The 25,084-nt window shown below is 51.6% G+C and overlaps 11 protein-coding genes across 11 annotated transcripts; 7 read left to right on the top strand and 4 right to left on the bottom strand.

Annotated features, from left to right (window-relative positions):
- Positions 1–1,628: 1,628 nt before the first annotated feature.
- On the bottom strand, positions 1,629–2,851 carry BO97DRAFT_367608 (zinc-dependent alcohol dehydrogenase family protein; the record flags this gene model as incomplete). The annotated part of the gene is made up of 3 exons (XM_025692664.1): positions 2,279–2,851; positions 1,863–2,220; positions 1,629–1,803 (listed from the first exon to the last, which is right to left on the bottom strand). Exons 1-3 carry the CDS (start codon positions 2,790–2,792, stop codon positions 1,629–1,631), a joined length of 1,047 nt encoding a protein of 348 aa, XP_025552454.1. The 5' UTR covers positions 2,793–2,851.
- Positions 2,852–3,494: 643 nt separating this feature from the next.
- On the top strand, positions 3,495–5,298 carry BO97DRAFT_450762 (general amino acid permease AGP2; the record flags this gene model as incomplete). Its single annotated transcript, XM_025698944.1, has 3 exons — positions 3,495–3,547; positions 3,593–3,970; positions 4,076–5,298. 3 exons carry the CDS (start codon positions 3,495–3,497, stop codon positions 5,253–5,255), a joined length of 1,611 nt encoding a protein of 536 aa, XP_025552453.1. The 3' UTR covers positions 5,256–5,298.
- A 705-nt stretch (positions 5,299–6,003) lies between these two features.
- BO97DRAFT_450754 (GFA family protein) lies at positions 6,004–6,656 on the top strand (the record flags this gene model as incomplete). The annotated part of the gene is made up of 3 exons (XM_025698943.1): positions 6,004–6,209; positions 6,284–6,483; positions 6,557–6,656. The coding sequence occupies exons 1-3, from the start codon at positions 6,075–6,077 to the stop codon at positions 6,654–6,656; spliced, it is 435 nt and encodes a 144-aa protein (XP_025552452.1). The 5' UTR covers positions 6,004–6,074.
- A 588-nt stretch (positions 6,657–7,244) lies between these two features.
- BO97DRAFT_450752 (mandelate racemase/muconate lactonizing enzyme family protein) lies at positions 7,245–8,592 on the top strand (the record flags this gene model as incomplete). Its single annotated transcript, XM_025698942.1, has 1 exon — positions 7,245–8,592. Exon 1 carries the CDS (start codon positions 7,474–7,476, stop codon positions 8,590–8,592), a length of 1,119 nt encoding a protein of 372 aa, XP_025552451.1. The 5' UTR covers positions 7,245–7,473.
- A 310-nt stretch (positions 8,593–8,902) lies between these two features.
- On the top strand, positions 8,903–9,481 carry BO97DRAFT_46451 (CVNH domain-containing protein). Its single transcript, XM_025699494.1, has 3 exons — positions 8,903–9,095; positions 9,188–9,369; positions 9,426–9,481. The coding sequence occupies exons 1-3, from the start codon at positions 8,954–8,956 to the stop codon at positions 9,429–9,431; spliced, it is 330 nt and encodes a 109-aa protein (XP_025552450.1). The 5' UTR covers positions 8,903–8,953; the 3' UTR covers positions 9,432–9,481.
- Positions 9,482–9,751: 270 nt separating this feature from the next.
- BO97DRAFT_433989 (sulfotransferase family protein) lies at positions 9,752–10,556 on the bottom strand (the record flags this gene model as incomplete). The annotated part of the gene is made up of 3 exons (XM_025697643.1): positions 9,752–9,898; positions 9,943–10,182; positions 10,221–10,556. 3 exons carry the CDS (start codon positions 10,554–10,556, stop codon positions 9,752–9,754), a joined length of 723 nt encoding a protein of 240 aa, XP_025552449.1.
- Positions 10,557–12,531: 1,975 nt separating this feature from the next.
- Positions 12,532–13,211, bottom strand: BO97DRAFT_405111 (cell wall mannoprotein 1 family protein). Its single transcript, XM_025695114.1, has one exon. The coding sequence runs from the start codon at positions 13,134–13,136 to the stop codon at positions 12,570–12,572; it is 567 nt and encodes a 188-aa protein (XP_025552448.1). The 5' UTR covers positions 13,137–13,211; the 3' UTR covers positions 12,532–12,569.
- Positions 13,212–14,892: 1,681 nt separating this feature from the next.
- BO97DRAFT_450748 (glutathione S-transferase family protein) lies at positions 14,893–16,168 on the top strand (the record flags this gene model as incomplete). Its single annotated transcript, XM_025698941.1, has 6 exons — positions 14,893–14,922; positions 15,194–15,253; positions 15,318–15,542; positions 15,692–15,695; positions 15,729–15,896; positions 15,954–16,168. The coding sequence occupies 6 exons, from the start codon at positions 14,893–14,895 to the stop codon at positions 16,166–16,168; spliced, it is 702 nt and encodes a 233-aa protein (XP_025552447.1).
- A 557-nt stretch (positions 16,169–16,725) lies between these two features.
- BO97DRAFT_442703 (NAD(P)-binding protein) lies at positions 16,726–18,115 on the bottom strand. The gene is made up of 4 exons (XM_025698288.1): positions 17,511–18,115; positions 17,401–17,448; positions 17,247–17,339; positions 16,726–17,177 (listed from the first exon to the last, which is right to left on the bottom strand). The coding sequence occupies exons 1-4, from the start codon at positions 18,031–18,033 to the stop codon at positions 16,828–16,830; spliced, it is 1,014 nt and encodes a 337-aa protein (XP_025552446.1). The 5' UTR covers positions 18,034–18,115; the 3' UTR covers positions 16,726–16,827.
- A 248-nt stretch (positions 18,116–18,363) lies between these two features.
- BO97DRAFT_469981 (uncharacterized protein) lies at positions 18,364–20,147 on the top strand (the record flags this gene model as incomplete). The annotated part of the gene is made up of 6 exons (XM_025699898.1): positions 18,364–18,390; positions 18,458–18,636; positions 18,677–19,175; positions 19,213–19,719; positions 19,783–19,856; positions 19,916–20,147. The coding sequence occupies 6 exons, from the start codon at positions 18,364–18,366 to the stop codon at positions 20,145–20,147; spliced, it is 1,518 nt and encodes a 505-aa protein (XP_025552445.1).
- Positions 20,148–22,351: 2,204 nt separating this feature from the next.
- On the top strand, positions 22,352–24,335 carry BO97DRAFT_389191 (TPR-like protein). The gene is made up of 2 exons (XM_025693699.1): positions 22,352–22,409; positions 22,462–24,335. Exon 2 carries the CDS (start codon positions 22,484–22,486, stop codon positions 24,173–24,175), a length of 1,692 nt encoding a protein of 563 aa, XP_025552444.1. The 5' UTR covers positions 22,352–22,409; positions 22,462–22,483; the 3' UTR covers positions 24,176–24,335.
- The last annotated feature ends 749 nt before the right edge of the window (positions 24,336–25,084 follow it).

Here is a 25,084-nt window from a genome sequence, read left to right as displayed (position 1 = left end):
TAGAGCCCAAGTACCGTCGCTGTTAAGTAACTTCGATACCCGGTCCCACGGGAATGGAAAGAGGATGTGTTCGATCTGGCTGGTGAGTGTGGAGCAGCGCGGCAATTAAAGTTACGATATCCATGAAGATCAGCCTTGGTCAAAGCAGGGATATGGTAAACATATATGATCGTCGTACTATGATGCCATCCGCTCCGCCAGACAACAGGCCTGTTATTCGATTTAGATAGGTATGACGTCATTGCCTTGAGGTATCTTCGTTGATCAGCAGCCTGCGATGAAGATGCGAACTTCGAGGGTACTCGTCTGTGCGTTCAGTTTGCTCTAGAAGTACATGTAAAAGGAAAACTCACCCGGAAGAAAGTTCCACCAATGGAAACCTTTGTCCAAATTACTGTAATATATATCAAACTAAATCACTGTGGTCCACCTGACTACATTTCCAAACCATGTCCAGTCAACGAAGAATAGTCATTTTCCCTTGTACAATTCAAAATGGACTGACAGCATAGTAATTGAATGCAGTTATCTGGCATAGATTCAAAGGGTCTAGGTTGAAAAAGAGCAGACATAATATAAAAGCAGGGAGTTGAGAAAAGGCACCTAACAGTGTCAGAATGTTAGTGGCCGCCCAGGGCTTTAGCACACCTAGAATTGCTTGATATACACATTTAGGTAAAGCTATAATTATTGATAACGATGCCGATCCATTTCTATGTAAATATGGATGTTTCTCTACGCAGCTGCTCTAAGTACTTAATGTATTAGGAAAAGTCCTGTCAATGAGATATATCAATAAGGACTTGCCGGTAAGTCTCCCGACGGATGTATTGGCTTTCTAAGCATTAATTCATAATTGAGTTTAACTTGACGTGCCTGGCATTAGTGACATATGTTTTTTGTTGGACATCGTCTCCTCAGTATTGCCCCGACATGAATCTCTGACAGCGCCATAGAGAACGGTTATAAATTAAAGAGTTGGTTCAAGGCATGCGAGGTCTCAATAATCCGCAGGCTCAGCTCGATATTATGCTGCATTAACACCAATTAACTACCTACGAAGCCAGTTTGGTTTCCACCAATGACCAGTGTTTCGGGTCGCGTCTACATCGCTTCTGTAGCGATGAAGGTGGCCTATGTCTAGTAGATAGAAGTCGACAAAACGTGAAAGAACTAAGGCTAAAGATGTTGCTGGTGAATGGGGCGACCCGCTTACCGGCCCGGGGTAAAAGTGCTGATATTTCCATGGAATGAGGTATCCGCATCTGGCACAATGGTGCCATGATTCTGGATTAATCTAACTGGGCTACCGTTCCTGGATCTAACGTCTTCTATATCGGGAATCTGAGAGACTTGGGACAAGGACGAGGGAATCGCCCTTGCCCAGGTCAGCAGCGTTCGGCCGGCCTGGCATCCTTGCCAAAGTTGCTACTTTTTAGTCTCGTATGTGCGGGCCTCGAAGGAGACAGGCCATTAAGTGTTGGCCCAAGGTTTGAGGTTGAAGATGCGGGAGCGTTGCATTTGGAAGAGTGACATCGCTGTTACTATCTATATGGCAGATACATTGTTCGATCCATCGTCCGTTTCTCTACATTTGCTGGTTCTTTATACACCCCAGCGGATAACCGCTACAGCTGAAGAACAATCTTCCCCACCTGCTTCCCCTGCCAAACAAACTCGACCGCTTCCTCTGCTTTCTCAAACGGAAACACCGAATCGATCAAGTCATCTAATCGTGTCTTCGTCGCCGACAGGGCTGCACAAAAGTCTTCCGTATCGTACTTGGATCCCGCGTTGATGCCCCTTGGATGATCGTTAGCCTCCAGCCACGCAACAGGCGGGATAGTTTATTAGAGACTCACCTCAACACCACTCGTCTATCGATAATGATTGACACTAACTCGGCCAAGTCCTGGGGATTTTGCTTGCCCAGATATCCGACCTGGCTAACAATCCCTCCCCTCCGCGTGCACTTCATGGATTGGACCAGCGACGGGGTGCCGCCGTTCTCCACGACGATGTCAACTCCCACCCCGTCAGTCAGTCTGAGCACCTCCTCATGCCAGGCGGGGATCTTCGAGTAGTTGATCGTCAACAACGGCGGGTCGGGATACTTTTCCTTCATCTTATTAAGCTTCTCATCACTGGAAGAAGTAAGAATGACGCGCAGGCCCGCCGCGCGAGCGAGCTTCAGCGCGAAGACACTGACACCTCCAGTTCCTAGCGATCGAGACGAGATCAGCCGCCGCAGCAAATCCCTAAAAAACGAAGGACATACCTTGAATCAGAACCGTCTGCCCAATACTCATCCCTTTGAGCGCCGACCACGCCGTGACGCCTGCACACGGGATCATGGCCGCGCTGACCCAGTCTAGATACGTGGGCAGCTTGACGACAACGTCTTCCTCGAAGATAACATGGTCCGCCATAACCCCATCCTCGTCCGCTGCAAGCCAGGACCGGCCCAGCTCTCGACCAGACACGAACTTCGTGTCGATAATTGGGGCGACGCGGTCCCCAATAGCAAGGGTCTTGACCTTCTCGCCGGCTGCGATCACCTCGCCGGCGGCATCGTTGCAGAGGATCCCGTTCGGTAGGACGGGCCAGGGGTTCCCTCCGTTGGCGATGTTGGCGTCGCGGTAGTTGAGCGCAATGGCGTGGATCTTGATCAAAACTGATGTGGGACCCAGCGGGGGCAGGGCTTCTTCCACGGCTTTCAGCTTGGCCGTGCCTGGCGTGTAGTCGTCCGTTCGGCGGAATGCCCGGCGGCTGGTGGGCACGTTGGGGCTCATTGTGGTGCGGAATATAAAAAATTTATGGTGGAAAATAGTGATCACTTTTCGGCGGGAACTGGGAGGGGTTTTATGGTGGCGATGTTGAAGCGATTTCGGTGGGATGTGGGATGGATTCACGTAATGGGAAGAAAAACCGGCTGTGCAGGGAATCACACGTCATGCAACAAAACACGAACAAATTTCCCCACACTTCGGGAGTTTCTCAAAATGGCGGGGAAGAAAGAGAACATCAGATTAGGGCTAGTGCCAAAGGAGTAATGAGATCCGATCCCGTCCCAAATTCACCTCCAAATAGCATTTTTCTGATACTTTATCGTATCCGTGGTATAGGGGAAATCATGAACTTGAGTTGGTGCTTGGGTTTGGGCAATGTGAGATTACAACGAACTATCTCATGAAGTCAAACCATACCTATTGCGGTATTGAAGGTGAGAGCCATCCCTCCACGACCTGGGCAGAAGATTTGCCACCTTCCCCGCAAAGTCGTCAATTCTGGGGTTATTCTAGCCTTTAGCTGTTGCCTGACACCTGGGGGCCAAGACTATAACGCTGCAGATAAGGTTCAGGGTCCCTTCTATAAATCCTGCGTGGGTCCCATCCCCATTCAGGGATGCCCCAGGGATTCATGATACGCCCTTGCCTAGAGATTCCCGCTTCCAATCTGCCCCAGTCCTCGCTATTTCCCCACCGCAGTACAAGATGTCCGAGAAGACAGAACGCAAACTAGAAGATATCGTGGAAGCCGATGTGCAGTCATGCCCCACGGAGGCGCTGGCCACCGACGGCCTTCAACGAAGACTCAACAACCGGCAAACCCAACTTCTGGCCATCGGCGGATCGATTGGCACCGCACTTTTCGTCAGTATCGGAAACGGACTTGCAGCCGGTGGCCCTGGCAGTCTGCTAATCGCCTACACGTTTTACGCCCTCGTAATCGCCTGTATCAACAATTGTATAGCCGAAATGACGGTCCTCCAGCCAGTTTCTGGGGGGTTCATTCGCCTCGCCGGCAAATGGGTCGATGACGCCCTGGGATTCATGGTTGGGTGGAATTTCTTCTTCTACGAGGCTCTTATGATTCCCTTTGAAATCACGGCCATCAACCTTGTCTTGAACTATTGGCGGGATGACATCCCTGTTGCAGCCGTTTGTGCGGCTTGTATTGCTCTCTATACGTACGCCCACAGATCCACCCTGCTTACCATTCCAGCTTCCCGATAAATATACGCACCACAGTGGTGTTAATTGAAAATGAAGAGCAGGAACTGACACGTGAATAGTGCCATCAACTTCCTCGCTGTTCGAGCGTACGGCGAGGCCGAATTCTGGCTTTCCACTGGGAAGATCATCCTGATTTTCACCCTCATCTTCTTCACCTTCGTCACCATGGTCGGAGGCAATCCCAGACATGATGCCTACGGATTCCGCTACTGGAGTCAGCCCAGTGCCTTTGCCGAGTACAGACACACGGGCGCCGCCGGCCGTTTCGAAGGCTTCCTCGCTGCTCTCTGGTCGGCCGCATTCACGATCGTCGGCCCGGAGTACATCTCCATGTCCGCCGCCGAAGCCCAACGCCCGCGCATCGTCGTCAAAGCAGCCTTCAAGACCATCTACTGGCGCTTCATCCTCTTCTTCATCCTAGGGGCCACCTGCGTGGGCACCGTGATCCCCTGGAACGACCCAACGCTGCAGTCGATCCTGAACGGCAAGAGCAGCGCCGCCGGAGCGGCCGCCTCGCCCTATGTGATCGCCATGGCCAACCTGGGAGTCGAGGGGCTACCACACCTCGTCAACGCACTGCTCATCACCTCGATCTTCTCCGCCGGCAACACGCTAACCTACTGTGCCACTCGCTCGCTGTACGGGCTCGCGCTCGAGGGCCGAGCGCCCAAAGTCCTCACCAAGACCCGCCGCGGCGTGCCCGTCTACGCCTTCGCCGTCGTCATCTGCTTCCCCTTCCTCTCCTTCCTGCAGCTATCGAACAACTCCTCCCGCGTTCTGTCGCTGCTCGTCTCGCTTATCACCGCCGGCGCCCTCATCGACTTCCTGGTGATGTGCATCACCTACCTGAACTTCTACTACGCGTGTAAAGCCCAGGGCCTCGACCGCCGCACCCTGCCATACGTTGGATATTTCCAGCCTTACTGCGCGTGGATCGGCGCCGTCACCATGACGCTTGTGCTCCTGTTCTACGGGTACACGGCGTTTGCGCCTTGGAGCGTGCAGAAGTTCTTCGAGAACTATACCATGCAGCTTGTCGCGCCGATTCTGTACTTCGGGTGGAAACTTTTCAAGCGTACGAGGATCTTGAGACCGAAGGAGCTAGATCTTGTCTGGGAGGCGCCGGTGGTGGACGCCTACGAGGCGGGGTTCACCGAGCCCATGCCGGGGTTCTGGGAGGAGATGCTACAGTTGGTTGGGCATCGGCGGAAGAGGGCAAGGAGTGAAGGAGAGGAGTGAGGTCCGATGCATGAATGCGGTAATCGAGTAGTTCTTAGGGAAGGGGCTCCCGCGATGTATCCCCTGATTTGCACCCATTCGCGCCACTGTCAGTTTCTTATTTGCCCAATGCATCCTGTAATTGAATTTTCCATATGCGCCAGATGAGGCTGTGCACAAGATACCTACCTACGCTTATCATGCCAGAAGCAGTCGTAGATCCTCCGGGTTGATAACCATAACCGGTCCTTGCAGCTGTATATTCAACTCTTAGCTTGAGAATGCATATGTTATTTGTGGTAAAAGTTGGTTCGGGAAGTTCATACCACTCGAGATCCTACCGTGAAGCCATTGTAGCACACGTCTGGACCTAGGGAATGCAACAATCCGCAATCAGGAAGCGCGTATAAACCTGCCCAAGAGAGCCTTCTGATTCCCAATTTTGCCGCAACATCATCGAATGTCATTATGCTTTGCGCATAACTTCCTTGTTGTGGGTTGTCACGCGCGGACTTCGTCAAAGAGAAATTTTGCCTTCGCGCTGTCATGTAACTTTAATCGGGATACACTACTCACAAAATCGGGTACTGTCTAACCGCATTCGGTGCATTTCATGAGAGCCAGATCTCAAGTGGCAGGTCGCGTCTAAACCCAAAAACCGAGCACGACCCCGGAACGCCGAAGTTCTCGTTGCTACTCCTTCCTTTACAACAGGCCCTCATGCTCTCAGTTGACTTCGATACTACCCCACATTTCCCACGCTAGAATTCTGTCGCATAGGATAAAGTCATCCGCCAGCTGCTGGCCATCTTTCAGCCGTATCAAACAACAGAATCCATCATGTCTACCGCCACCACGCACAAGGGGGCCTGCCTCTGCCAGGGTATTAAGTTCACGGTCACAGGTGCGCCCACAGCAACATACTGCTGCTACTGCAGCGACTGCTCGCTTGGAGCCGGAGGTCCTTGTCAGATTGTGAGTCGCCACCTTTTCCCCTCGAAGGTGAGCGACCATGCTTGGAGAATAGACCTGCTAACCTCCATCCCCAGACCGCAAGCTACCCCCGCTCTCAAGTCACATTACACGACCCCGAGGGTCTCTCGGCCACTTACGAGATCACCAACACGATAAGTGGCGCCCCCAAGGACAAATGCTTTTGTAAGCGGTGCGGATGCACTATCTACACTGTCCCGCAGAGCACCCAGGCGGCGGGGTGCATTGTTATCAGGGTGGCGTTGATTGAGAATGGGTGAGTCAAACCTAAACGACAAATTGTAGTTCATCGGTGGACTTTGAGGTTTTTCTCTGATGCATTATTCTAGGCTGGAGTGTTTCAAGCCGGATATTGAATGTTTTACTGATCGACGTCCGCGTTGGTTTGCGGGGTGCGGAGCTGCGGAGCAGTATGAGGGGACTTCTTGAATGTGTTTTGGGTCCCTCAGCGGGCCCACTTGGTTGATAGAACTTGATAAGAATTGACTTTGATTCCTGAACTCCGGCTTCGAAGATTTCGGGTGTAAAGAACCTTGACCAAAGCTATTGAAAGGGAATACGCGGGATATTCTCATCTTTATTTCCCGAATAAGAGGTTGGTAGCGATATACAAGATCTCTTGAGACTGAAAACCGTCCGGGCTCGATTCTGTGCGCTTTGACATCGACTCGTAAACTCAAAGCAATGTTCGTGAAAATTAGAGGGGAGTCCCCGCAGATGATCATGGTTCTCCTCGCCAGTAGTAGTGCCTCTATTACAAGAAGACTGTATGTGGGGTTGTAGCTACCTGGGATCAGTCTTTTCAGTAAGCGGTGTGCAGCGGTAGTACATTGCTTGCAGATCAATGGTGTTTGTAACCAATCAAGTTGGACGTCCATATCAGATTAGGCGATAGCTGTCCGGAGTCCCGAAGATAAGCCCGGGCTCTCATGTTTGATACCAAACTCGGGTTAGTGGGGAAAGGGAGCAGTCGTACAGATCTCAGTTTGGTGACAAATCTGAGACAAGCCAGGACCAGCGGGTTCATTGCCATTTCTGTTGTTGCAACCTCTCCTACACTGTGTCGGCGGGTTGAAGCCGTAAAGACTGCCGGTGCCGGGGCTTGCCCCGCACTATCCTGTCAAGCCAGAGAGTTATAATAAACCTTCCGGATGGACTACCATGGCCTACCTCGAAAGCAAACCAAAGCCCATCATTCACTTTCTTATTTTTCAACTCCTATTAGATCAGATTTCACCGCAGAAACATGTCCGACCTCAAGATAACACGCATCGACGTCTTCCAAGTCGACCTGCCCTACTCCGGCGGCGTCTACCATCTCTCCGGTGGACGCACATACACAAGCTTTGACGCGACGATTGTGCGTGTCACCACCAACACCGGGCTAGAGGGCTGGGGCGAGAGCACCCCCTTCGGCGCGACGTATGTGGCCTCGCACGCGCTAGGCGTGCGAGCGGGCATCGCGGAGATGGCACCCAAGCTCATCGGGCTCGACCCCCGGCGAGTGGACCGCATCTACGAGGCGATGGACGCGGCGCTTCTGGGCCACGCGCACGCCAAGACAGCCATAGACATCGCCTGCTGGGACATCTTCGGCAAGTCCGTGGGGCTGCCGGTCTGCGAGTTGCTCGGGGGACGCACCGATTCCAAGATGCCGCTGATCAGCTCGATCGGGGTCGGCAGTCCCGATGAGATGCGCCAGAGCGTGGCCGACCATCGGGCCCGCGGGTACATGGGCCACTCGATCAAGATCGGCGGCGATGACCCGGCGAAGGACGCAGCGCGCATCGCCGCGTCGCTGGCTGATAAACAGCCGGGGGAGTTCTTCTTGGCCGATGCCAACGGGGGTCTGTCGGTTGAGATAGCGCTCCGTATGTTGCGGCTGCTACCCCCCGGCCTGGACTTTGTGCTCGAGGCCCCCTGCGCAACGTGGCGGGAATGTGTATCTCTCCGCCGCAGGACAGATGTGCCGATTATCTTTGACGAGTTGGCTATGGACGATGCTTCGATCGTGCAGTTGTTGGCGGATGATGCGGCCGAGGGCATCAATCTGAAGATTTCTAAGGCTGGCGGGCTGACCAAGGGCCGGCGGCACCGCGACCTCTGTCTCGCGGCAGGATATACGTTCAGTATTCAGGATTCGACCGGTTCGGATATCTCGTTCGCGGCAATTGTTCATCTGGGTCAGACTGTTCCCGAGCGCTCTCTGCGCTGCCTTCTCGAGACTCGGGACATGGTTACAGTCAAGACTGCAGATGGGGATTTTGAGATCCGTGATGGTCGCATCACGGCACCGACTACCCCAGGACTCGGCGTGACGCCTCGTATGGATGTTCTAGGCGAGCCGGTTGCTAGCTACTTTTGAGCTTAGATTACAATGAGAGTTTGTGTTTTATCCATTCTGGTGTTAATCGAATATTTATGCCGCAGGTGGAGTGGCCTATTAGACTCACCCGGCTGACGGATCCTTGGTAAATTACCCAAGATTACCTGCGAATCATTTGGATAGTAGATATCTCCTGTAGGAAGCAATATGTCGTCATCAAACTGCACAGATCATGTCGCTGCAGCATGAAACGCCCGAAGGGCAGCAATGCACGATGCCCGCATATCCAGCCGCATATAAAAACCCTAACCGACTCCTCTACCCCGCGGCAATCAACAATAACTTCTGTCTTCAATCGCCGTCAATCTCTCCAAATACCATCTTCTCCTGAAGCCTCAAGATGTCCTTCCACACCTCCTGCCAGAATATCCACCTCATCAAGGAGGACGGCAAGACCATCCTCCACGCCGAAGTCCGCCGCCGCAACAACGAGGTGGTCGCACGGACGTTCCGCTTGGATACCCACATTGGCAATTCCAACGGTGAGATATTAACCTTGCTGTTCAATTTCCAATCACCCCAAGTTGTCAGTTGTCTTTGCTCAGACAAGTGCTAATACACCCGGTACCGACAGGGAACTTCCAGTGGGGCGGACATGATTTCACCCACAGCGCGCGCGACATCGAGCTCGAGCAGACCGAACGCGGACCACGACTGATCGCCTTTTTGAAGGGTGCCGACGGTCAGTATCGGGAGTTGCAGGGTCTGTACTTGGCGGACCGGATTTCTAACAATGATGGCGAGTTGGTGTATCTGGTAGGTTTGAAAGATGTTTCCCTCGGGATGAGGGTCCCTGTGCTGACTTTCGGTAGTACTGAGCGAGGGTTTGATGGTTGCTGGTCTAGTGGCGCGTAATGTAGTTAGCGAGCAGCGTTGTCTTCAATTGCACTTTGTCTTAAGACTCCTCCATTTATACCGTAGTATCATTAACTGCAGCAGGGTACACTGTTCCGAATTGAGTTCATCTGGGGGGCTCAGTTCAGGATGTTTGCCAGGCATGAATAGATTCAAAGACGTGTCTGTAGAGGGTGAAGTATACACCGGATAAGTATGAAGGATATCTGATCCGTTCGAAATATCTATCTCGACTATTTCGCAGCCTTCCCTCTCTCGTTTCTCCTTCTCGCGTAGCACTTTTCTACCGCGTCAAGCTTACAATCGTAACAGCGCCTACCGCAATAATCCCTACCCACCGCATCATCGCTTGTCGGAGATAATACCTGCCCGTCTGCGCGATCCCCTCCGCATCATTAACATGAGGAAACGGAATCTCCTTCGGAACCTCCTTCCCCAGAGCCCCCGACACAGCGGCTCTCACCCATCACGCACATCAAAGAACACCAACCGGTCGGCAGGAACATTCTCTTCCACCCACGCGATATGCCTGGCGTATACACCCTCACATAGCAGGGTATCGCCGACGTCCTTGGCAGATTCCAAGCATCGACCGTCCGCATACAGACAACTCCACTGCCGCCGCAGCAACCAAAGAAAGTCAATAAAGTGCCGCTTACCAGGAACAGGAAGGAGGAGGAGCCTGAGGAACCACAGGCGTGTAAAGGCGTGAACCTGGATCATGCTCCTCTCCCAGGCAGCTGGGTACGCACGGTGCAGACCACCTTAGCGTCCGGGTAGAGCTCGAGCAGCTCTGGGAGCAGCTGGCAGCCTGGCGCGTCGGTGATGGCTGCGTAGCCGTTGATATGGCGCTCCATCTCGGACAGCACTGTGCGGCGGTCACCGGCCAGCCAACTGCGCAGGATACGAATCCAGGTCTTTAGTTCCGAGGGCGCGCCGCGCGTGAGTTGCGTGCCGCTGTGGTAGACGGGCCCGTCGATGAGGATGGAAAGGGCGAGGCTGAAGGATGCTCTCCCCGTGCGAAGGAGTGCGGCTCCTATCACCTGGAGCTGTGTATCTGGATTTGGGGTCGAGGCGGTTTGGCCCATTGTTACTGATGTAGAGAATCAAGCTCCAAAAGGAGTTCTGTACCCTGTGACCGAAAGCCATTGCCAGCAAAGCTAATGAAGAGACTCAGAAGCTGAAAGAGATAGCCGTAAAGGCTGAAAAAAGATGCTCTCGGGTACAAAGATTTGGCCGGCGAAACTCAGCGCCTCTTCGGCCAGAAGACCGCAGCAGTCAAGCTGTAAGATACACGCCCCTGTTTGGAAGACCATGTTACGCTGATTAGCAAATTACATGCAGGAGATCCAATTTTGATGCTCTATGGAGGGATACCATCCGACTTTCAAATACATACCCCGACCATGACACGGACGAATCGAAGCGAGCGACTTTGCAAGTCTGGCAATATCTCTGCAAGGATATTTGGTCGTGCGAAACGTCATGCAGACTCGAATTTTTACCATCATCTACAGACAGAGACTTCTTGATAACACTTTTCCCTGACCACTTCCCAGGATCAGGGGATATACTCTCCGACAGCTTAGACGATATTGACAGCCGGGCCCTTGGATTTACCGTGAACTTAAAAGCCACTAATTCCAGGCCCACATGGAGCCCATGAGACAGCCTTCCACAGCCTCCCTCAAAAACCAGCGATCGCTATATGTATCGACCATAGCCCAGAGCGTGGTGTTGGGGACTCGTTACGCGCTTCAATGCCATTGTGCCACTTTGCCTGCCCGTCTGGATGTTTTAGGCTATAGCAATGCGGTCACCGCAGACAAGCATGAACAATCTACTTCTCCGGTCTCTGTTGATATGAGGGATTTGAAGTACGGAGCACCCGGGATCAACAGCCCAATCTCTGCACCGTTTCTGGATGTCAAAAGTAATTGATTATTTGCAGCTGGAGATTTGAGCGACTAATCTCTTCTTCGGCCGGTAGCGATACTAAGCCTCCAGCTTTCTCCTCTCTTGACCCTTTTCTTGGATCTCCTACTGTAAGCTTACAGCTGAATGGCTGTTTTCAAAATACGCAACCTTACCTGAATGATGCTATCCAAGATATGTGAGATTGAAAATTAGATTTTTGTCTACATAAATCTTGTTAATAGACCATTGAGTACATACGACCACAGGGTGTGGAAAACAGGGCTTCCCGTCCGCTCAGCCGTACTTAAGCCACACGCCGGGAGGTTAGTAGTTGGGTGGGTGACCACCAGCGAATCCCTTCTGTTGTATGTTTTTACTTCGTTTTGTCAGTTTCCTGTTATCAATTGCCGACCTACTCCTTCCTTCATGCGCTAGTCTTTGTTCTCTGTCTGCTCTTCCTGCTGTTCTCTGCAAGTTTATGTTCTCATCTGGTGGGAGCTCCTACAGAGCACAACATGGGATACCGTAGGTTCACCTGAAAGAACCCGATCAGTGAGACTAGAACGCAGCACTCATAGAACTAACAGCTTTCTGGTACAAAGCTCTAATTAATGATGTGGTAGAGTATCGCACAGGAACCTGGCCCCAGAAGTTCAAGAAAGCCGTCCCTATGTTGGCCGCGAAGACTAGGGCTTAATAATGCATTTTCCAGCCATTCCGGTCGATCAAAATGCGCTGGAAACAGAGACCAGGTGATTCTCGGGAAGATGAGGAGAAGGCTGCGAGGGGTCAATGCGCCGATTGGATGCGCCGATGAGAGAGTTGTTGGTGATGTGTGCCATACCTGTATTGTATGTGTAACATCCCATCATCAACTTCTTGTCGGACAGACAAAAGGCGTTTGAATGAGTTTCTTAGGTTCAACTACTAAACTGTCAGGCCTCGCTGAAGCCGTCCTTCGAGATTACGTGACTACGCTGGATTGCTTCCAGCCTACATCAGGAGTAATGGTGCCCAAGCGGTATTCAATTCAAGAGGTACACGACTACAACATCCACAATTGCCCTAACTTATAATCGCCTCGCCGTCAAATCAAGCCAAACAAGCGCACATACAAATAAACTGACCAGCAGCTCCACCCCCAAACCACAGAGCACCCACCCCGAACCCAGCCCTTGACACACTTAGACAGGACAAGCATCCCTCTTCTTCGCCGCCTGATCCGCAAACTCCTTCACGCCCGTCTCAATCGCCTCGCTGATCCCGCCCGCCACCGTCCCCGCCAACCCCTGCAGACTGTCCGGCACCTTGCCGACAATCGTATCACTCAGCGTCTTCGCAGCCGCCTTCTGCTCCACCAGATCGTTGTACGTCTGGGTGCCCTTGCCCGCCGCGACGAGCAGGGACTTCTTGCCGTCGAGCTGGTCAACAACACCGGCGATCTTGTTCTTGAGGTCGTTGACGGGTCCCGGGAGCCCGAGCGCATCGGTCGCGCTCAGTGGCCCCGTCCCGCGCACCTGGTTGTTCCCGCTGTTGATGGCGCTGACCAGGTTGTCCGAGGCCTGCTGGACTTGAGTCACGCCGCCGCCGCTGTAGCCTTGGAGGGCGGTGCCCAGGGCGTCGACTTTGGTGCCAATGCCTGAGAGCACATTCGTGATGGTGGGGAGGTCGCGCTCGACGACCGCTGTGGGCGCGGCTAGGGTGCTGGTCGCGAGGCCGAGGGTAAGAGCTGAGAGGATAGAGACTTTCATTGTGATTGATGATGAGATTAGGTTTGGTTGGGAGGAGGTTAGGAATGAGAAGTGGTGGTGGTAATTGCAGGTTGCTGTGATCGAGATTGGTCTCGAGGGATTGTTGAACGACTTTATATGCTCTTGTTATACCTTGGACGAGGTACGGATACCCCAACAGACAAAAGAACAATATCACGAGAGGTGGTAAACAAGATTGAGATCCACGGATATGATGATCGACAGAGACCTAAATTTTGAGGGATCGCTCGGGAGTGAATCAACGGCGGTTCGAAATGGCTGAAACTCCGGGGAAAGCTGCTCCAAAGCCTGAAAAACAGAGCGAACTATAAACCTTAAAGTAGAATCCTTTTCCCATGGATACTCACCAAATACCCATGGAGCATGGAGTAAGCTTGCGATGTCGGTCTCAGTTTCCGGCCGAATTTTAAGGTCGTTTCAGATGGCGAACTTCTGTCTTGGCTGGTGTTTGGGTTGAATAATTTTGGGGTTGGTGCCACAGATATGTACTGTACAGTATCCGCATTGGCTTTGACTACTCAGGGCCGGGGACCGCTTGGCAACATCACCACTGCAACTGATCTCATGCTTTCAATCGTCGATTCCTCGTTCCGTGGATTCGAAATACTGGTACCGGTTCTAGCCATCTCTATATTATATGAGAGATCGCAAAACAGAAGATCACAGCCTCATTAGGCCTCATCTGCCGCATTGAGTACTGTGCTTTACTCCTTCTTTCCAACTTGATCTCTTCAGGAAGGCCAACCCAACTCATCGCGCAAAGCCGCCTTCTAAAACTCCAATTCTACAGCGATTGGCTTTGCTTCGGAGTTTGGCTTATCTGGAAATGCGTTTGTGATCCATCGCAACTACCAATCCCCAAATAAACCGAGCTTCTGTCGAGATGTGCCCGTGTCCAGGCATTTCCAGGTCGGGTAGTGCACCCAGGGCTGAAGCGAGACTTGTTCAAATGAGGCACAGGTTCTTGTCTCAGCGCCATGGCATCATGACTTCTGCTCGCTATTATATAGGAGGATCAAGACTACTAACCTTCATTCTAGCTCGCCATTTGCGCCTCAAGGAACTTTCAACGACTCGTTTGTCACGGCAGTAGATACTTTTCAAGATCGAATATTGAATGACAGACTCAACATCGCCGTAATGGCAGACGGGCCGGACCAGTCCACGCAAACCAGTGCATTGGTCAGTGGCATCCGTGCACCGCAGAGAAAGGCACCGATCCATCCTACTTCAAAGCATAGGCCATGGGGGTGAGCCTTATCTTAAGAGGAGTCATAGGTGGCAAATAAGACTCAGGCCCCAGCACTCCAGATTGTAAGGTCTAATAGTGCAGAGGAGGGGTGCATGCTTTGCGCGAGATATGAATTGGTTGTACATCACAAGCCGGAACAACATGGGGATCTCTGCGCCTGACGGAGTCTCGAACGATGCAAAATCCCCAGCAACGGACTGAGGATCGGCATAAATCTCGCCTTCTCAGGGTATTATGCGTGGCGTAGCGCGCGGGAAGGGACTCTACACTATGTTTCGTGATTACATAGATTGAGGGTCCGGTTCCGACGGAACTTGTGCTGACAGAAAATGCTTTGCTTAGACAACCAGGAAGTCAGCCTGTCTCTGATAGTCTAATTGGGAATTGGGATATCGCACCATGAGCTTTACCTGTCCGCCTTGCCCCTGCATTAATTAGCTCACTCGATCGGCCTGGTTCTGCACTTGCAGGCCCCAATTACAAATGAAAAAACTTCCTCGGAAGCAGGAACTCGTAAGCTATCCTGCGGAGAGTCATGGGAGCAAAAAAGGATTTCCACCAAGGTTTTGTAGATATCGAAAACTATACAAGAGTGATGCACGTCTCTAGTTTCATCTCGCCTCTCATCACGCAATCGCCTTCTTCCCTCAATTCGCCCTAAGTCCAAGGTCTTGCTGGATTACTCGGTTGCTTTACATCAAACGCTATCAGAAACTGAACTCTAGGAAGTGAAAAGTCTCTGCGACCATGGGAACCAAAACTGGTATCACCCTCTATACCGAAGGGGACACCTAATGGCCTAAAGCCCACTATCTTGCTGGCGGAGCTTGGGCTGGAATACAAGGTACTGTGTCTCGCGAGAATTGGGGAGTATTGATAGAGGCGCAATACAACTGACCTTCTTGAAGCTTTACCCAATCAACATACCCAAGCATGAGGATAAGGAGCCGTGGTTTCTCGAGATCAACCCCAACGGCCGGATTCCTGCTCTAGTCGACGAGGACGAGAACGGTAACAAGATTACGCTGTTCGAAAGCGGTAGTATGCTGTTGTATCTCGTGGCCCGGTACGACAAAGACCACAAGGTGTCGTATCCTTACGACACGCCAGATTACTGGGAGACGGTCAATTGGGTCAGGTTCGCAATTGCGGGCCTTTGGGCCTTGGAGAGACTTGATCGGTTCTAGTTGACGAGAATTTGTAGCTGATGTGGTAAATGTCTGGCGTTGGCCAATGCAAGGTCAAGCGAACCACTTCGCAAGTATGACTAGCCCTAGCCTAGACACGTTTGAAAAGATTTGCCTAACATCATTCTTTAGGAATGGCACCAGAGAAGCATGAGCAAGCTATCAGCCGCTACGTGAATGTGACCCGCCGTCTGTATCGCGTCCTCGACACCCATCTTGCTAAAAGCAAGTCTGGCTACGTGGTTGGTGATCGGGTTACGGTTGCTGATATTGCCTTGTGGATTTGGGTAGCTGCTTACAGTAGGTTCTCGCGCTCTCTGTAGACTTTCCAAGCTTTGTGCGCTAACAACGGGGCAGGATACAGTGGCTTGTCTAGCATTGACGAGTTTCCGTATGTGAAAAAATGGCTCCACGAACTTTTGAAGCGTCCCGGCTTCGGAGAGCGCCGAAACGCGCCCCAGCCACATATTTATCTGGAACTCAACAAGCTATCGGACGAGGAGTTGAATGCGAGGAGCCGCGCTGCCGGAGCGTGGATCCAGGAGGGCTTGAAGGGCGATGCGAAGGCTTAGCCGCTCATTTAACTTTAACTCTGCTTTGACTTACACTTTGGGAAAAGTGTACGTACTTTTGTATGTGGACGTTGCCTTGTGATGCGGTCGCTCTGGTTTTTCGTCATGTTCCGCATCTTGGCCGACCAGTCATTCATTATCTTTGAGTATTGTTAATTGAAACAGAGATTATCTCCTATGTGACAAAGCCATACTAGCCATTCCTAAATGTGACTTGGGAAGGATTTTCTCTAATAATGAACCTAGTATCTTGGGAATGGCATTTACATGATGTCTTCGAATAGCGTACGGTCTTCGCGGTCTTGAGAGATATCCGCAACGAGCGAAGCGATTACTTGATCCCAACACATGTTACAAGTATTATCATCTTGCCAACGAAATGTTTCTCTCTGAGTTTGAAGATAGTGGCTAGCCCTTTGCCCAGATGTACCATGAGAGTCAGCCCGCTATCGTAACGTGATCTATTTCTTCTTCTCTCCGGACGTTTCCTACGGTGATTAACAACTATATCTGCACCGTAGTAAAGGTCTGAACATCAAGCAATCAAATATTCGATACAGCCCGCGAGATGCAAAGCGAATTAATTACAATGTCAAATTCTAATACATTCATCATCAACCTGAGCCATATAGGTTATCCGAACGATTCACATCTATTGATCATGCTGGACCCGTCCAGCCACTGCGGGCGAGCCATTCCTCGAAAGAGGAGGCTTTCAGACCCAGCTCCTCGAATGAGCGGTCCTGATCCTCCGTGAAAGCCCCGTAACAGATCTTGTCCGCTGGCGCCACAGAAGCCCATTCCATCATCTCCTTGGCATCTTCTTTGAAAGCTGGCCCAACAAAGGGCGCCGCCATTTCCCCGAATCGCTCTGGCGTGATCGGATCGTGAACGGCAGGCTGCCCGGTGACTTTCGTAAACGCCGCGACCATCTCATCCGGTGTAACTCGAGGGCTGAGCACACAGTATGTCTTTCCACGGGTCTTCCCGACGCCCAGCTCGAACACCTCTTTACGAAAGAGCCAACATGTCAGTTATCTTTCTAACAATCTATTCATTTCGGAGAAAGGGAACGCACTCGCTGCGAAAACGCCCATGTCATGGCTCGGATCAGTCCACTGTGCAACCTGGTCCCTTGGGATAGGAATACGGATTCGAACGACCCCGTCCGCTATTGAATCGCCACATCAGTCTGTACATGCGATGAGTCCACGATTTGAAGCTGAACTTACATCGGCGGTCAGTATACTGCGGCCAGCGCAGATTCGTATAAAAGAACCCTACGCAACGACCTCGCTGTCAGTAACTATGGTTGCGCGGAGTTGCAGAGAAAGCTACAAACCAGGAATAAGACACGTCACCGCGTCGAGGCGCTCTCTCACAATCTTCTCAACTTCATACTTGTTGTTCATATGGTAGAGATTGGGATATCGTCCTCCAGTTACGCTTACCATGTCCGGCAAACTACTGAAGACGAAGTGCTGGACACGACACGCTTCCGCGGCCAAGACCATGTTCCGACCGGACTCAATCTCATGCTTCATCTCTTCTGGCTTTTCCAGAACTTTGCCTGCGTGAGTCTCAGATGTCATGGCGAACACGCCATGGGCGCCCGTGAAGGCGGCTTCGAGGGACGCCTGGTCAAACACGTGGCCCGCAACGAGAAAAAGGCGTTGGTCGGGGGTCTGATGTTCGGCTAGGAATTGCTTCGCTTTTGTGGAGTTGGGATCGCGTGTGATTCCCCGAACGTGCCAGCGACCATCGTCTGGTGTCTTGGAGTCTAGCAGGGCGCGGATGACACCGCTTCCTTGATTGCCTGTGGCGCTTACGACAACTATAATGCGAGGGCTGTTGGAGGCTGACATGGTTTTTATTTGGTTTGCAGGGACTGCCAAATGAGAAGGGCTTTAACAGGGATCCAGTTGAAAAGAAAAGCCATGACAGGGGAATAAATCTTAGAGAAATACTCACAGTATAGTCGGTTGTATCTGCCGGCTTTTGTGGTCTGATGGTCTGATGTCTTCATTTCAGGGCTTGAGATTTGGAGATTATTAATTCAGGCGGGGTTTCGCGGAACCAGCCCGCCCCCGCGATCATTACCAATCCTCTCCGCGGAAGCCCCCCTATAACTTACCTAATAAGCTTCGGAGTGTAAGAAGTATCCCTTGAGGAAGAGCCTCGATCTGACAGGTACAATGGACTCGAAGGATTCTCTAAGAAAGGTCGAGATGAGTCCGCAACTCTGCACTTCGTCCACGAAAGCATCAGTCAACTATGTTTTGAGAGCAGGCTTGCGATCTATGTTATACTCGCAAGATCAAGTGCGACGGGCAGGAACCTCGTTGCTCGAATTGTGTAATGCATGCGAGAGAGTGCACGCATGCTGCTGCTTCTCGTCGGAAAGCGAAGCCCAGGGCACAACGCCATAGCGCCACGCAAAGGGCAGGATCATTGCGCGTCGAGACCAAGTATCATGCTCAGCCAAATGACCAATTTCAAGCGATGCAGCGAGCTGAAAGGCTCCGGGGGGATTACACGAGAAGCGCAGCTTCCAAATCAGCAACCAGCGCATGATCATGACCATGCAATGAGCTCGATGAAACTCCCCACTCTGCACGAAGCGATGGCACAGGTGGGAATCTTTCTAAAAACAGTGAACTCGGTCCTGCCACTTTTCCACGCTGACTCGCTCCTGCGTATGGTTGGGAAGTGCTATGCACTTCTACCCCGACAGCGCGATCCGAACGTTTGTGCGGCAATCAACATCGTCTTCGCTCTGGCGAGCCAACATATGCCGCACAGCAGCGCCATCGAAGGTGTGCTTCATCATCAGAGCGAGCATACGACGACCGAGTATCTGAATAAAGCCCAGTCGGTCCTTGCGACTGTGATGCAGGGCGAGATCCGCCTACTAAACATACAGACCCTAGTGGGCATGGTGGTGGTGCTCCAGACAGCGCGGGACACGGCCCCGGCACTGATGTTGCTATCCGCCACCATGCGTCTGGTCCATAAGTCGGGCCTACACGACCGGAGCGCATCAGCGCAATCTGGATCTTGCACAACAGCGACAACGTGCTCGCGTATTCTGGATCACATACATCCTCGATAAAGACCTCAGCCTGCGTGCGCAAATCCCCTCCAGCCATCTCGACGACGATATCGACCTGGAATTACCTTCCTCAGTGCCGGTAACCCCCGACGATAGCGATAACAGCGCCGGCATCGTCATGACCGCTGACGGAAGAGCAAGCATGAATTACTTCCTAGTCCGGGTCAAACTGGCTAATATTGAGGGACAAACATATCGATACCTCTACTCCACGCGAGCCCTGAATCAGAGCCCCCAGGACCGGATCATGGTACGACAGAGTATCAGCATCGCATTGGATGGGTGGCGCGCGTCGATACCCCTCGAGTTCGGCGCCGCGGCGGTCACCATGACCGCGAGTAACCAGCCCGCGAATTGGAGCTTCTTCTGTATTCTTCACTCGAGCAGTCTCCAATGCATGATGCTGCTCAATCGTGCGCAGGCGTGGGATGAACAATGGGTCACCGGTGTTCGAGATTATAGCAGGGGCATCGATGAATTGCGGATCCCGTCCTGTTGGGAGGTGCTGGTGCATGAGACCCGCGATTTCGTGCGCCTGTTTCAAGAGGTTTGGTCGCGTGACTGTTGGCTTGGTTGGTAGGTGCTGTCTTATTACTCTCATCTCCACTCATCTGTGGACGCCGATTCCGCAACAGGATCGCCGCATGCCCTTATTCGTCCGCTGCGATGCTTTTGATGGTGAATAACCTTTACAACATCCGACATACGGATCTTCACCTGGATATCGAGCTGGTTGATGCGGTCATGGTCTGGCTCGATGAGATCAGTGCGGAGATGGCATCGGAGGGGATGAAATGGTTTCAGGATATTTGCGCTCAGGGGGTTCGAACGGTGAAGAGGAAATGTGCTGTATATGGATTAATATGAGGTACGGAGTTCTGGGGGTACTTGGATCTTTTAACGCCCAGAGGGTATATTACCTAGACCTAAAACAGCAGTGGTGCCACTACAGGGCGACAGCATGCTTACCCTGATGGAGAAAAATTTGGATCTGGGTCTTCGGACTAATATCGTATCTTTAAAGTGTTTTGCGACAGCCCTGTAATTAGTTGTTGATTGAGTTAACATAGCTTGGCTATGGTGTAAATAAATTCAAGTCAAATTCGATTCTTTTGTGGCCACAGGCAGGCTGAGTGGAAATCATGTTGGATTATCGTGCAAAAGAAATCAAATCTACCCCTTTATCGAGCCTCCAAACCGCGATGGCGAATATGATCCCCAATTGAAAGCTTCAAGCATTGAAGCTGCCATGTCAAGGTGACAGGACTTCGTGCCTGTAACCACATGAGAAACGGAAGTAGAGAATACTAAGCTATATGAGCACATATTTGTACCATAGTAAAGTTCTAATCACTGTGATTTGAAAGCTAAAACCAGCCAAAAATGATAAGCAGGAGCGAGCCGGATAGCACAAAGAAAAGCGAGAAATGAAAATCCAGGATGGATTTAGTTGAAATATATGTGAGCCCACGCCACACACAACCCCTAGTGCGACTGACCACCACCGATAAAGAAGTCTAAAAGTATCTATCTGTTCTTGGATTTTCTCCCCCTTGTGAACAAAGTCCATCACCTCCGGGCGTAATCCCGCCCACTTGGATCGGACCATTAACAGAGTCTGATCGGTGTAATCAATTTTGATTATCAGGTGTGTTTTACCTCCCAACAGGCTGATGGTGAATGACGAATTGTGGACGACTATATTATCCGAGGTTAGTGTAAGCTCAAAGAAAAAGCGCCCTGCCAGTAGGACCTGAAGAGACAATACCTGCATCAAAACGTCCCGAACTGCTATCAGCCATGTATAGCACGTGGTCGATCCAATAGATAATCTTGCTCTCCATCTTGGCCGCCATGTAATCGTTGATCATTTTCAGGACCAGGTCAAACTGGCGCATTGGATCAGGGGTTCTAGAGTTGTAGGCTAGCCAAATAAAGCCAAAGCAGCCCTCAGCAGGGAGCGGGCCGAGCTAAGCTCAAGCAAGAAGAACAGTCCCAAGCCTTCGCCTGGTGGGCCAAGGTTGGAGTTCGTGATAGCCTGCAGTCGGACAGCCTGCAGTTAAGGTAGAGGTGGTACCAGCTAGTGTAGCCTCCATGAGTCCTGTCGCACACGTGGCAATATGCGGCATTCATCCATCGCCGCAGACAGTTTGTAAAGTCACGCTCACTCATATTCACACTACATGCCTAATCTATGTGTTGATCCCAATTGAGGAACAAGAATAGCCCGTTCATTTCATGAGCAGAAGAGCACCGGACATCGAAACAAATCCCGCAGCTTGCAAGATTCCCAGCCATTGAGGGATATCTTCTGCCAGATGAACAAGTGTGATATTCCATAAGCTACTGCGTGATACTTGCATAGTACTTGATTTTCGGGTGCACCCTGGATGGAAAAGCTTCTTATGACATCCCCATTTGAAGAGCCCACAACAATCCGTCCCCGTCACGGAACGAGTGATGCAAGCCGACAACGGAAGACAGAACAGCTTATGAGAAGTCTTGCCAGCACTCGTAGTATTCCCCCAAGGTGTCGTTTTATATGTTTCAGCGATCAGTACGCAGTAACGTCGCGCGAGCCGGTCAAGCTACTAGTTCTTATCGGGCGCCGCCTCCCCGGATATGTCGGAACCCTGTGCCTGTATAGGGTAAGAGATCAGCGTGCCATTGTAGCCCGAACGCCGGCTATAACTATTTTATTCGTACCAGTATCTTCTATGGAACTTCTGGTCAAGAAGCCCGTCGATCTCCTACTACTTTTCGATATTCTCTAATTTATGTTGAGTAGCAGCTACGGAAATCTATGTGGCTCTAAGTCAGTATTGTCATGAGGACGTCTTGGGGACATAAGTCTCTATAGAAAGCGGGAAGGAAACATCCATGATACGCCACCGGCATCCCACTTGGATCTAATCGGGTGTATTAATTACAAACCATGCCGCATAACTATTGTAAGTTATAAATCCGCGGTGAGTCTTTAATGCCATTGGTGTTCACGATGACGATCCGATACCCCACTTGGCCTTGAAGCATATAAAGATAGACATGTCCCAGCAATGTTATCGTTAGTATCAACCAAGCACCATTCGGCAAGAAGAATCACTTCCTCGGTTTTCAATATTCTAAAGAGTAAATTACCTCTCTTTCCAGTTTTAATGATAACCATTTAACACTATTCTAGGCCATCTGATAACCCAGGCGAGATGGCCTACTTCAACCTCGGCCACCATCGGCGGGCAGTGACCACCACGTCCAAAGAGGCCCAGCTGTGGTTCGACCGAGGATTGGTCTGGGCGTATTCCTTCAATGTTGGTGAAGCAGGGAAATGCTTCGAGCGAGCCGCCCAACATGACCCAAACTGTGCAATGGCATTCTGGGGCATTGCCTATGCGACCGGGCCAAACTACAACAAGGCGTGGAAATTCTTCGACGGGCAAGACCTTCGCCTGTCTATCGAGAGAGCAGATGCAGCATTAGCCCGTGCCCTGGAATTAGCTCCTCAAGCCACGCCCGTCGAAGAAGCATTGATTAAGGCTATTGCTGCCCGCTTTCCACCAAAGGATGATATTTCGACTACCGATTTCAGCGCTCTCGATCGTGCATATGCGGATGCGATGCGTCCTGTCTATCGCCAATTCGGCAGTGACCCGGACATCGCTGCCCTCTTTGCCGATGCACTCATGTGCATGACACCGCGTGGTCTCTGGGATCTCGATACCGGTAAACCCACCGGGGATCACACAATCGAGGCCCGGAAGGTGATCGAATCCGGGATGGAGCAACCCCAGGGCCGCCATCACCCAGCGCTCTGTCATCTATACATCCATGCGATGGAGATGTCCCCCTATCCCGAGTTGGCACTCCCAGCTGCCGACCGGCTGCGTCACCTGGTTCCCGATGGTTCGCACATGCTGCACATGCCCACCCATATCGATGCCGCTGTTGGAGACTATCGCCGGTCAATCGACTCGAACCACGAAGCTATCGTTGCGGATGACAAATACTTCGCATCTGGCAGCGCCTCACTTGTTCCTGGCGGGTCGCTCGCATACACCGTGTATCGCATGCACTACATCTGCGCCAAGCTCTACGCAGCGATGATGTGTGGCCGCTTTACGGACGCCATGTCCGCTGCCGAGAAATTGGAAGAAGTGATCGACGCGAAGCTTCTCTCGATCCAAAGCCCACCGATGGCCGATAGCGTGGAAAGCTTTCTAGCCAGTAAAGCACACGTGCTCATCCGCTTCGGTCGCTGGGAAGAGATCCTGCGTCTTGAGCTCCCGACCGACCGCGCGCTCTACTGCGCCACTACTGCCACCGTGCTTTATGCCCGCGGGCTGGCGTTCAGTGCCCTCGGCCGTATACCAGAGGCGGAAGTGGCTCGGAAGGAGTTTGAAGCTGCTCGCCTGGTGGTCCCTGAATCCCGGCTTAATAGCATTCCTTGCAAGCAGGTCGATGTCTTGGGGGTTGCTTCGACTATGCTGGAGGGTGAGTTGGAGTATCGCAAGGGGAACTATGATATTGCCTTTGCATCCCTGCGCGAAGCAATTCGGCGCGAGGACGCGTTGCCGTACTCCGATCCGCCACCCTGGATGCAGCCCGTGCGCCATGCGTTAGGTGGCCTGCTGCTTGAGCAAGGGCGTGTTGAAGAGGCGGAGATTCTGTTCCGGGAGGACCTTGGGTTTGCGAAAGACTTTCCGCGTCGTCGCGCGAAGCTTAATAATGTGTGGGGCTTGCATGGATTGTATGAGTGCTTTACGCGCCTTGGTAAATTCGATGAGGCCCTGTTCATTAAGTCGGCGCACGATATTGCGGTCGCTACCGCTGATGTTCCTATTACTGTTTCGTGTTATTGTCGCGTGTCCGCAGTGGGCAAATCGCACTGCTGTAACTAGTTCTCCATTCGTCGTGCTAGGTGTTGGATTCGAGTAGATGTGTATCTTGGCTTTTTTTGTTTGCTTTGACATTGATGTCCTACATCTTAGCCTCGGACAGACCTGTCACTCTAGTTGGGTTGCGGAAGGTGGAGATTTTAATCGAAAGAGTCACTATTACCACATTTCCTAGTATGTACAATCCTAGATAAGTTCTTTGTGGCACTGGAGGGATGCCGGGCCCACCTACACTATATACTATGATGTCGAGAGGAAGCCGAGAGGAATGCCGAGAAGGTACCCGGTCACCCCCGGGTTGCACTGCCGGGATGCCGATAACTCCAGGGCCACGCTCACTAAAGAAGAGTCCAATAAGGCTACCTATCGTGTTTGGCAAGGTAAGAATAAGGCAGAAGTAATCTAGACCTTCTGATGCTTCAGTTACACAAAAGACCATCGAGACGTATTCAACCCTTCTCTGTTAGCCAACAATCAGATAATCTCCAGATCTTTTGTCAAACTCGTATCAAGTCTCATATCAAGCGAACGTCAATAAAGCACCTGAACTTCATCCCACCATATACTATTGTTCAAGTTTACTATATACTCTGTTACATTCTGTGGAGACAACATACATCTTGCTCATACACTGGTACGCAAGGCACGTTGAAGATGAGTATGTATGTACTTGACCGGCATCTTGAATGCATCCAGTTCGTACTTTCATGTGGCGAGTGAGCTTCGGTCGTATACACACCTGAATAGGGTGCCGTTGGCAGACCAGTAAGGGCGAAGTGGCCAGCCACAGTTTGGCTCCAGCCACCAGTGGAAGACACAGTGCCGTTGAACGTCTCGGACTCAACCCACCTCTCCTAAATGATAAAATCATTGCCTTTGGCACGGCAACCAAGGCTAGGCTTGGACCAATCA

Source organism: Aspergillus homomorphus (assembly GCF_003184865.1).
Source record: "Aspergillus homomorphus CBS 101889 unplaced genomic scaffold BO97scaffold_14, whole genome shotgun sequence".
In the NCBI taxonomy this organism is placed as follows: domain Eukaryota; kingdom Fungi; phylum Ascomycota; class Eurotiomycetes; order Eurotiales; family Aspergillaceae; genus Aspergillus; species Aspergillus homomorphus.
Note: the sequence above shows the minus strand (reverse complement) of the source record. Positions and strands in the feature narration are given on the sequence as shown.